At 42.2% G+C, this 12,308-nt stretch overlaps 1 protein-coding gene across 1 annotated transcript in view; it reads right to left on the bottom strand.

Annotated features, from left to right (window-relative positions):
• The window catches only part of PAPPA (pappalysin 1), a gene marked incomplete at its 5' end in the record, with an annotated part of 240,634 nt that overhangs the window by 95,378 nt on the left and 132,948 nt on the right, over nucleotides 1-12,308 (bottom strand). The window contains one exon of the mRNA XM_046676707.1: nucleotides 2,585-2,778. Within this exon, the coding sequence (XP_046532663.1) occupies nucleotides 2,585-2,778 (194 nt within the window). The remainder of the gene's footprint in view (nucleotides 1-2,584; nucleotides 2,779-12,308) is intronic.

The following is a 12,308-nucleotide window of genomic DNA, read 5'->3' as shown; positions in this document are numbered from 1 at the left end:
CAATACACTAGCTGGTGGCCCTTGAGGGGGTTCCCTCCCCACTCTCCTCCATCTGCTTTGGTGCTCTGCACCCATGCACCTCCATGGTCTGTTCCTGTAGGAATTTTTGTGTGTGTAGGTGTGTGTATGCATGTGTGTGTGTGTGTAAGAGAGACAGAAAGAGAGAGAGAGAGGAAGAAGGAGGAGAAGAAGACTATAATTGTGTTGGGAGAAGGTGAGGGGCACATGGTGCATCTAACAACCTCCCAACTCCCTTTCTCAAGCCATCAACCTCTTCATGGAAGCATGACAAGGTGAAAATTAACCACCAGCCTCCTCTAATCACTGCACGAGGTAATGAAGACCATGGCTATACTTCCTCCTCCTCTTCTCTGTTGTCAGAAGGGAGCTACATTTACACTCCATGAAGGGCCTTACCCAGAATTATGCAGGCTCTGTATGTGTGTGTGCGTATGCACGTGTGCATGATGGAGGGCAGTGTGTGAATGACTTCTAGGCATTTGCTTTCATATGGGGAATTCGGGAGACTTTTGTTCTGCCGCCCTCCGGGCCGCCCTGCCTGGCCCTGCACCCAGCCTGCACACACATGCCCTCTTCTGACCCAGTATTCTCCAGTGAGCTGATCTCATTATGGCAAATTTAGTTACAGCTGAAGTCTCCTTGTAACAAAGATTATGTCCGAGCCCAGAGTAATGCAACCTAGTCGATTTCATTAAAATAAAATTGGTTACGATGAATAATTCAATAGGATGATTTTGTTTCCTCGTCTCCTCTTTGTAGATCGAAGTGCTAGTATTTATAATGATTTTTTTAAATTGGATTTTTGTTTAGGAAGAGATAATCACCCATAATTCCTGACAGCCCCCTCCTTACAAGATTGGGATAATTGCCCCATGAAATCTCTTTTCAGATGCTAAGACTGAAAAATTCTTTCTCTCCTTTTCTCGCATTAGTAGCAATAACCTTTGGGTCATTTTTTAAGCACAGCTGCTACCTCAACTCTTGCTCATGTGAGATTCGGTGTGCGTTAATAATTCCCTTGTTTGAATGATGTTTTTTAAACATTTCTAGGAACTGGATGCTGGTTGAATTTGGAATTCCTGGCTCTCTTGCTGGCCAGCCCTGCTGTTCCTGAGCAGGACATTCGATGTCATAGAAAGGGGATTCTTGAGCATTTTCTCTTAGCGTTGTTCATTTGCATGCAGCAATGTGCATGTACATGTGTGTCTGTGTGTGTGTGTGTGTGTGTGTGTATGTGCATGGATCTATAGCCAATTAAACACATTTCTTGAGCAGCTAGTCTTCTCTAGACCTATGCCTGAAGATGAGAGGACAAAGATGAATAAAGCTCAAAACTGTTTTCAAAGAACTAGCAGCCTAATGAGGGAGCCAGACATACAAACAGATAATTAGAGTTCAGTGTGATGGGTGTAACTAAAGATGAATTCAGCAAGTACAGAGGGGGACGATGAACCCTAGACACTCACTCACTCATTCATTCATTCATTCTACACATGATTTTTTCCCACTCTCCCCATGGCAGTCAGAAACAAACACAAATGAATAAATAATCTAATGCATATAAGCACAAGCAAACGGATAAATGAAAAAATGATCAAATAACACTATAGATTATAAATGAGATGGACCTATCTTATACTTCATCCAATGATTTTCACTGGTCCCCAGAAGGTCACATCTCTCTTTCATCTAGAAACCAGCCTACCCGTGCCCCCATCCCTGAGTTAGGGCATCAATATTAGAGAGGAATGGCTAGGAATAATGGTTCATCTGCAATGCCAGGAGGCAGGCTGGACTCAGAGGTGGCCACTGGGCCAGGCAGTGGGAAGCACTGAGTCGTGTCACTGGGAAATGGTAGTCTCGAAAGAAGGCAGGTGTTTGCTTAGCAGGATAATTGGAAAGCGGGCTCTGGGGACAGCCCGGCCATCCTTAGAATCCCACAAGCTCTGGGGGCCCCAACGCTCTGGCTCCCTCAACTAAGCAGGCATTCCCTTAGGGAAGAACCCTGGAACATAAATAGTTCATTAGGGGACTGAGGAATGAGTCACAGCTTTTCAGAGTTGGGGAGGTCCTTGGAGATCATCAACCTCAATTACTCTCTAATTTAAACATAGGAAAACATGGGGCCCAGAGAGGTGGGGAAACTAGTCCAAGGCCACACAGCAAATTCATGGTAGAGTCACCATTAATTCACAGGAGGGTACTCAAGGAGCATACGACTTGGTATTCCCCCCCCAAAATCAGGACTCCCTCTGAAGAATTTGTTCTTACCCCATAGAATTCTAGCGGTATATCCAAAATGGAATTCTTTCCCCAAATATGAATTATAACACGTAGGGAAACAGGCAGACAGTCATTACCCTGACCACACTGCTGTTCCCTGCCCTTAACCACACCATGTCTAACCCCTGACAGATGGGACTCTGAGACCCTGAAAATATATTTGCTAGAGACATGGTCAAGTGGCCACGTCCATTGACCCTGCCTTCGAGGTGGGCAGTCTTGAGGGCAGCACAGAGGTTCAGAATGTCCGCAAGAAAGTCACACGTGGTTGGGAGCTTACCTGGGATGCTGCTGGCTGACCAATGATGACCCAGCCTGGACACTGCTGGTCTTGATGGGATACTGAAGCATTGGATGCCCATTGATCCAGGAACCCCTGGGGCGTGTAGACACCACAGTCCTTGATGCTAGTTTTTTGTTCAAACTCCTCACAGACCCCATCACCATCATGGAAGTAGCACCGGCTAGGTTCATCTGCAGGAGAGGGACACAGAAGGGAGAAAACAGAGATTGTTCTTTGGTCTCAGCTATCATCAGCAGCTATGGAATCAGACCAGCAGAGCCCTCAGCACTATCAAACCCATCACCAATAGTCATGATGGAATATTATTCACCCTTGAAAAGGGAGGAAATTCTGCCAGACGTGACAACATGGATGAATTTGGAGGACATTATGCTAAGTGAAGTAAGCCAATTACAGAAGGACAAATACTGTATGATTCCACTTATATGAGGTATAGAAAGTAGTCAAACTCATAGAAGGAGAAAGTAGAATGGTGGTAGCCTGGAGCTACAGGGAGGGGGAAATGGTTGAGAGGTGAGAGTTAAGGTTCAGTTATACAAGATGATTAAGTTCTGGAGATCTGCTGTACAACGCTGTGCCTGCAGTTAACATTGTCCTTATAGTTATAGTAAGCATATGTGCACCCGAAAATTTCTTAAGAGGATAGATCTTGTGTTCTATATTTTTAACTACATACACACACACACACACACACACACACACACACACAAAAGTTCACACACACTTTCCGCCTTCATTATCCCAAGTGATTCCCACAGCAACCTTGTGAGGAGGGTATTATTATTTTAATTATTATTTTAGTCTTCCAGATTAGGAAACTGAGATCCCACATGTCTTTAATAACTTGCTTAGGGTCATGCAGTGTGTTAATGCCAGATCCTGGTTTTAAACTCAGATTTTCACTTCCCACGTTCTGGGTATATTATCTGATACCACAGAACTTCATAGCTGCAAACTGAGGTTTTACTCCAAAGAGAATTTCACTTTTGCATAAAAAGTGAACTGATACACAAGAGATGCTGGCTTCAGTCCCAGCTCTGAAACTAAATTGCTCTGTTACTTTAGAGTAGTCTCTTTCCCTCTCTGGGCTCAATCATCACTATCGGTAAGGAGGTTAGACTGCTGGGACACCAGGAGCCCTTCCTGGCTTCTCAGATACCTTAGAAATTTCAGTTAAAGGCCAGGTGAGTTCTCAAGCTCCCGTGCAATCAAATCACAGCAAGGATTTCTACCTGGGACAATTTAATGCTGCCACTGGCTGCAATGATCCTGACTTAGCTGCAAGGACAAAGATCACAGAAGCACAGAGCTAGCGGGATGCCTTCTAAGTAGGTAGGACCTATACTTGTTTCTTGGTGTTTCAATACAGAACAATACAAGGAGAGACCTGGATATAGCCATCCAAAAGAGATCAGCCTGCCCATCTTTTAATAACTTGAATGTCAGGTATTCTGGGCTATTTTCCCAACTCTTCTAGGCAAAGTTAAATACCTCTTCCTGTGTAGGTTCCTATTTTATAAAGATTCTCATCTTAACACTTACCACAGTGTGCTTCCATTATGTGTACCTGCTACAGCTCCTCTGAAAAACTGTGAGCTCCTTGAAATCTAGTCCCTATTCAGTGTCTTAGGGTGATCTTATAATTTATCATCCAACCTAGTGCATTTTGAGAATCATAGAGATGCTATTAAAAACTATGTCCAGGCCATTGGCAGATATCCTGGGAAAATCTGAATGTCTTAGGTAAATTAGAACGTATGCGGATACTGCTTGATCTAGGACATCCTCCTCTATTTACTCCAAAATAATGGAGTGGAGCTCCGTTTCCAACCAGGATGGGACTTCTGTCCCTTATATGAGCTATGTAACTTTGCACAATTAACTTCACTTCTCAGTCTCTGGCTTCCCATCTATAATACAGAAAGGATTATCCCAGCCAGCACAACCTCCTCAGACAGCCATAGAACTCTCATAGGAAATGGACATAAACACGCTTTATACATTCGAAAATAATGGTCAAGAGAGAAAACACTCTTCTTCTTCTGAGGGGTCAGTTTATGCCTAAGTGGCTGCATTGAACCAGCTTGTGAAATCAGTACTCACTTGAACCACTTTCAAGGAGCATTCCCCCAGATTGAAAGAGCCTGGGCTAGGTAGAAATAAGAGTTGGATTTCTGTGATGCTGACTATCTGAAAAAGGAGTCATTGAATTCAGGGGCAGCAGAATGTTGAGCCCCTTCCAAGCTCCAAAATCCCTTGTTTATTTCTGCAAACAGTTTACATAGTGAAATACTATCAAAAGAGCCAGAATAAATCAATTCACTATAATTCAATTATTTAAGGATGAGTGTGAGCCAGCTGAGGACTCCAGTGACCGGTAGCATGCTTAGCAATTCAAGCATGGAAAGAATACAGGTCTGGCACTTCTCGGTAGCTCCAACCTCTTGATGAATGTGACCAACTGACATATAATAAAGCTTAGCCCCAGTCCAAGAGTGGCCAGCTATCAATCCAGACTTTACTCTTTAGAAACCCAATAAAGGGAATTGCAATGAGGGCAGGTTTGGGCATCAGGCAAAGCTAGGTTCAAATCCTAACTCTGCCATACGTAAGCTATGTAGGAATTAAATAAACTAACCTAACCTCTCTGAGCTTCATTTCCTTCATCCAAAAAAAAAAAAAATGGACATAATATTATTTATCCAGCGCTGTTGAAAGTGATTTCATGAGATGATGTGTATAATGCCAGCCCCTTCACCCATTTTATCTAATGGAAAAGTAAGAGCCACAGGAGGTAAGGCACTTGCTTCCAGGTCACGGAGAGAGCTGGTGGTAGGGCTAGAAGTAGGAGCCTGGCCTTTTTATGCTTAGCAGAGAGAGCTCCTCCTACATGCTATATCTACAGAATGATGAAAGCACATCCTCTTGAGGATAAGATCATGGGTTGCCTGCCTCTTGGTACTGCCTTTCTCCTCCTCCAATATGAAGATACAAAGGGGAAGATTATCATAAGATCATGTAAGGTCTATTCTCTAAGATGACTTAATTCATTTCCTCAGCAAAGAAACCTCTCAGAATGGAAAGAATTGGGACTAGAGTTGAATTCTCATGAAGGCTAATTTCTTTCTGATTATGTTTAAGACCTCAATATACCTGTCTGCTTAGAGTGAGCAGAACCTGGAAGTTCTGGAGGTTCTGGAGAGGAGGTAGAGGTAGACCTAGGTAGGTATAGGTACGGAGACAGGCAGATGGATGATATACAGATAGGCAGAGAGAGAATTAAAAGAGAGATAGGAGATAGAGCTAAAGAGAAGAGAGAGTCAAAGAACAAGAGAGAGAGAGACAGAATGAGAGGGAGACAGAAGATGCCTGGTTTCTTCTTGAAGATTCTGCTGACAAAGCTACTGTGAGTCCTTTTTTTTTTTTTTTTTTAATAGCATCCTTGGACTCCGCCATCCAGTTTCCCTTGCTACCAGAGTCCCAGGGGTTCTTCAGCTACACCTGCCAGTCTTCATCTGGGGAATTCTCTCTCCCTCTCTACTCCTGCGCACTGAAGAGAATAGGGCAAGGAATGGAATACAAATATGTGGCCAGGAAAAACAAAGACAGCCTCAAGAAAACCATAAAACAAAACTGGCCTTCCTGTTTTCATTACATCAATTTACTTGGTGGTTCTTGAATGCTTTACATTGGGAGCTGAGCAGGTTGTAGTGAAAAGCGTTTGAAGTCAACACTAAGGTCAAATGATCACTCTGCCACCTGCCTTCCATGTAGTAATGAGGTGGCATTGATAATAACACATCTCACTGGGAGGAATATTGTGAAAACTTATTATGCTCCCAACAAGTATTTGTTGAATGAATAAATGACTCAAATTTGGCACCCTTGGTGCACATACTCTCTTGTCCAGATATAGACTCTGCACCCTTTGAAAAGTTTCTTTAGACTAGACCTTGGGGTGAAGGGAAAGGAACTGAGACACCAGTAGTGACTAGCTTCCAGTGAGTTTGCACTGGGCAGTCTGATTTCTCCATTTCACCCCATCTTCCTCTGACATAAGGGAACTCCTCATTTCAGATTCATTCCCTTTCATGCAGTGACACATTTAGAAATTTCCTCCATCCAAGTAGGAGACTTGATGTGATGGGGAGGCATTGCCAACTCTGTCTTCCCCAGTTGAGCTTTCATTTGCCAATACTTGTTTTTCCTTTTGGAAGAAAGGAGCTCAGCTCCAAGAGCCCGAGGCAGATGGACGCTCTGCAAGTGGACAGACACAACTGATGCCACTCCTCATTGACTTAATTTTTGATTTCCATCTGTCTGGATGAAATGCCATCCTCTGCATTCCTGAAGCATGTCTGAAGGACATTATCTGAGATAAGCAGGGATTGTTACCCCCATTGGAAAGCTTGGAAAGCCAAGTCTTAGAGAAATGAGATGAGTTTACCTTAAACTATACTCAAAAGCTGAGCTTTGAGTTATTGTTAAGAGTTTTTATCCCTGCAGTCAGAAGCCCTAAATTCAAGCTCCTTATCTGTCCCTGATTACTAGGTAAACTTGGGCTTCTTATTTTACTTTCCCATGCCTCAGTTTTTCCATCTATAAAATGGAAACGAGATTACCTTGTAGACTGCCTCAGTAAAATCCTGGGTGTAATTACGTAACATCATAGACTGAGAGATGGAAAAGTGATACCGTCTTAAAGGCACAGGGCCTGTTCTTAACAATGAAGATAATGGGATGAGGTAGGGGCTGAAGAAGAAGTCTTCTTCTTCTTCTTTTATTTATTTATTTTTTTTGGCGAGGAAAACTGGCCCAGAGCTAATATCTGTTGCCAATCTCCCGCTTGTTGCCTGAAGAAGACTGTTTCTAAGCTAACATCTGTGCCAATCTTCCTCTATTTTGTATGTGGGATGCCACTACAGCATGGCTTGAAGAACAGTGTGTAGGTCCATGCCTGGGATCCAAACCTGCAAACGCTGTGCTGCCAAAGCAGAGTGTACAAACTCAACCACTATGGCACTGGGCCAGCCCCTGGAGGAGAAGTCTTCTTACTTAGAGATTCTACTGTTATTCACCAAGCTTTAGATTTAAGGAATCTTCAGGAGCAGAAATGATTGAAGGTGGTGCATGGGATATTTTCAATATGAATGGCAAGGCACTAAGCAAACAAACAAAAAGAAAAAAAAAAGCAACAATCTAAAGAAAAGAATATACTTACTTAGAGTGGAACTATTTCAACCCAAGTCCCAAGTGGGGCCACTAACTTGCTCAGAAACTTCCGGTAATTCGTGAAACCACTGGAATCCTTGAGGTGACTGACTGAGAGAAATAACTAGAGAGTTCATTGATGGAAAAAGGAGGGACTTACATTACTCATGTCAGCTCAGTACAAGATCTTAGGGATGGTTTCCACTAGGAAACCCCCCTGCACCCTCACCAGTTTAAGGACCTTGACAACAGATAATCATAAGTTACTGCTCACTGCAAAAACTAACTTCAGCCAATGTGTTCTTCAAACAGGGCCTGAGATAATGCATATTCTTCACGATAGTGGGATAATTTAAGGAATTTGGACTATATGTCTTCTATTCTCAATACATATGTGACCATACCCCTTCTTCACATATATCTTTGATAGATCCCTACTGCTTATAGGAGAAGATCATCTTTCCTTAGCCTGGCATACAAGACCCTCCACAAACTGGCCTCTTCCTGCAGTTTTCCAAACCAGCCATTCCGTTTCATTCTTCTATGCCCTCACAATAGGTTGTTTCCTCTGCTAGGACATATTTCTCATTTTTCACTTTGCTGACTGCCACTGATTCTTGAAGGTTCAGCTCAAAGTGTTTTCTCTAGCAAGTCTTCTCTATCCTTCCTCTTTCCCTGACTGCCATCCTAGCTGGGTTAAGCATCCTTCCTCTGTGCTCTCACAATTCCCAGATCTCACAGCTTTTGTTCAGTCTGTCTATGGGCCAGTCTCCCTCAGCAGGCGGGGAGGATCTCTGGGTACAAAACTGCTGAGTCTTTCACATCTGTACTCTCAACTCACGGTACCTAGAGTAAAGGAGGTGCCTGATAAATGGCTGTGGAATAAATGGATGAATGACAAACGAAAGCTAACAAATGCTTAATATTTAATTTCAATTGTTAACAGATTATGTATTGTCTAAACTAACCAGGTGCTGGTATACTTTTTTATAATGTGATTACTGGCCATGTCATGAGAGTACTGCAAATGAAATTTCATCAATACAAAAGGTATCTTCTTCCATGGCAATGACATATTTTTGCTTACAAGATTTATTAGCTTCATGGTAAAATTTCTTCAGTCTTTGGGATTGATTGCTGTTGTTCTGAAACAAACCACCAAGTGGTTGTCTCTCACACATCTCCATGATATCCAGCTGGGACTAAGATCCCAGTCATTCATCTGTAATCATTTCAGAAACGAATGGCAACAAATAAGAGATACCAAAGCTTTCTGGAGGTTTTAGGAGTGAGGGATGCCATCATCAACAGCTAAGATAGCTTCTGACTTCCAGATGAGAACTGGAGAAGACTATCAATTCATTTCACCAATATCTACTCAGTACCTGCTCTGTGTCTCTGCTGGTATTGGGGATACACTGGTGAATCAGGTTGATCTCCTCCCTTGCAAGGGCAATCAGTACTTCTCGGGAAAACAGAGGAGGATTTCCTGAGAAGTTGGTTTGGGAACAGCACATAGGAGGAAGAAGAGAATTTGAGCATGTGGAAGAAAGAGTATGAGCGATGGATGAACCTCAACCAATATTTGTGTATGTGAGTAAACTGGCAATGTTAGAGTAAAGGAGCACAGTGGATCCTGGAACTAATAAATTGAAAGCTGATCTCAGGCCAGACTGAAGAAGGATTAAAATGTCATGTCAAGATATTTTACCTTTATCCTTCAGAAATGTAGAGACTTTGAAGATTTTTCTGAGCAGGAAAACCTGGGATTTTCACACTCTTAGAGGTGGTGAGATGTAAGGAATGTTTTTTCTTAGCAGGTGTGCCATTTAATATCGATTTGACTTTGGGCAAACTACTTAGAATTTCTAGACTTTGGTTTCCTCATCTGAATAATGGTTGAGGGATTGAATGTTTATTTTGATGCTCAGATCACTTAATATTAAATGCAATTATACTATAACCAAAAATATTTACTTCATTGCTTCTGTGTGCCAGGTACTGTGATAAACTGTAGACACAGAGCAGTAAATAAATCATCCAGGACATTTCCCTTATGGAACTTATATCTAGTGGTAAACGTAGGTAAAGCACTTAGTACCTAACATCAATAAGTGGTCTATGATGATGGTGATGGTCTTGGAGCTGAAGGCCATTATTTCATTTTAAGTTGGGAAAGCTGAGGTTCATAAAGTTGAAGTGATTTACAGAAGCCTTTAGAGAAAACTTCCAGTATGACAAGACTAGAATGTTGTCTCTTCAACTCCTAACACAATGCCCTTTCTATGGCACCATGTTACCTTATCGGACCAGGTTTTCAGTACATAATTCCAGCAACAAAATAGTTTGTTATCCTTAACCAAGTTTCAGTATTACTTTTGGGAAACTCTACTTTCACTTTTCACAACAGCCATGGGTATGGACTAAATACAACTAGTCTGAGAAGCTATTGGAGTTAAGAAGTCTCCAGCCCGTTTAGAAAAAAATTCTTAAAACACCACCTGCAGATGGAGAGATGAGGGTTATACGTAATAGGAAATGGATTCTTTTTGAAGATTAGCCCTGAGCTAACATTCACTGCCAATCTTCGTCTTTTTTCTCTTTATTACTATTTTTTTTTTGAGGAAGATTGGCCCCAAGCTAACATCCGTGCACAACTTCCCCTATTTTATATGTGGGAGGCCTACCACAGCATGAATTGGTAAGCAGTGCAGAGGTCCACACTGGGGATCCGAACTGGCAGACCCCAGCCTGCCCAAGCAGAACATGTGAACTTAACCGCTGCACCACTGGGCTGGCCCCCAATCTTCCTCTTTTTGCTGAGGAAGACAGGCCCTGAGCTAACATCTGTGCCCATCTTCCTCTACTTTATATGTGGGATGCCTACCACAGCATGGCTTGATGAGTGGTTTTAGGTCCGCACGTGGGATTGGAACCGGTGTACCCAGGACCACTGAAGTGGAGCACGTGAACTTAACCACTGCACCACCAGACTGGCCCCGAGAAATGGATTTTGTTTAGGACTCAAGGAGGAAACAAAGAATTTGAACACACACTCTTCATGGATGGGCTACCTTCCAAAGGATGGGTGGGTTTACCTGTATTTCTAAACTTCTTGTTTATGAAGATGGATCAGCTTTGGAGAAATTAGCATCTGTTTCTATTTCTAGCTGAGGGAACAGTGATTGGCATTAGAATACTCTCATTTAGTCCAACGATTACTATTTTTTTTCTATTTTTTAAACAGCAGAAAAAAATAGTATTTTTTAAGTTCAGTTGTTTATTTAGGGATGGGTCCAACCACAACAAGCTTCATGCCACATAACAATTCATCCAAGCAACAACAAGAAAAGACCAAAAAATGCACAATCTTTGTGTCCAAATAATAGCTTCTTGGAAGAGGGGAAATTGGAGTCCTTAACCCCTAAAGGTTTATAAAGGCAAAGTTTTGAGGGGGGCAGGGGATGGCTATATTGGCACATGTATCCTCTGGACAGAAATATTTGAACTTTACAGAGCCTATCTTTCAAAGGCTTCATGTCAAACCCACATTGCTGACCTCGTTTAATTCTATTCAAACCAAGGTTTATTCTTAACCTCCTCAACCAGATCAGTTTGTCCAGAATACAAAAGACAGGGTGGTGAAGGGCTTCTAAGGAACCATGAATCTGCTAACAAGCTTCAGATTCTCATTAGGTCTACTGAATCTAAGGAGCTAAAGTTGGTTTCTGGTTCCTTCAAGGGTTGGCCACATTCCAAAGTGGGCCAAAAATTCCTTCCTGCGTTTCATTGTGACAACCAGGCACCATCTAGCAAACCAAAAGCACTAGGAAAAGAAGAATGAATCTTAAAGCAGTGTCAACCCCACACTCATGGAGCACACCCTTAGGAGGACAGCTTCTCCTCTGTCCACTTGGCCTTGACAACACTCTCTTAACTGGCTTTTGGTCTTCCCCATTTCAATCCCTTCTCACAATGCAGCCTATGAGTATTAATCTAAAATGTAAATCTGATCATATTTGAAACTCTTTAATTGACGCCTGCAAAAATTCAAACTTCCCCACCTAGCACTCAAGTCCTTTTGTAGACTGACTCCAAATTTCCTGTCTCGTCTCATTTCCAACCACAACTCCGCTCTCAAATGTACACAGTTCCTTCCAGAACTCACACCTCAGAGATTCTGCCCTTATTTTTTCAGCCTGAAAGCCTGGTCTCCACCTTTGAGTCTTCCATCAAAATTTAATTCTAGCATCTTTAGCTCCCTGAAGCCTCATCTGTCCCTCTTCTGCGTTCCTATTTGTTTAGCACAAACCAATTCCCTTTACTTTCTGGATCATTATTCTCTTCTTTCGAACCGGCAAAACAGGATATTGCCTATATAAAAATTTTAATTAAAAAATAAGTAATACAAATTTTAAAAATTAAAAATAATAAAACCTCCTTTCATTCCACATCTCCTTACCACTATGTCTCCTGCTTAACATTTCCC

This window comes from Equus quagga, chromosome 1 (genome assembly GCF_021613505.1).
Source record: "Equus quagga isolate Etosha38 chromosome 1, UCLA_HA_Equagga_1.0, whole genome shotgun sequence".
Lineage (NCBI taxonomy): Eukaryota > Metazoa > Chordata > Mammalia > Perissodactyla > Equidae > Equus > Equus quagga.
This window is presented reverse-complemented; position numbering and strand designations above follow the sequence as displayed.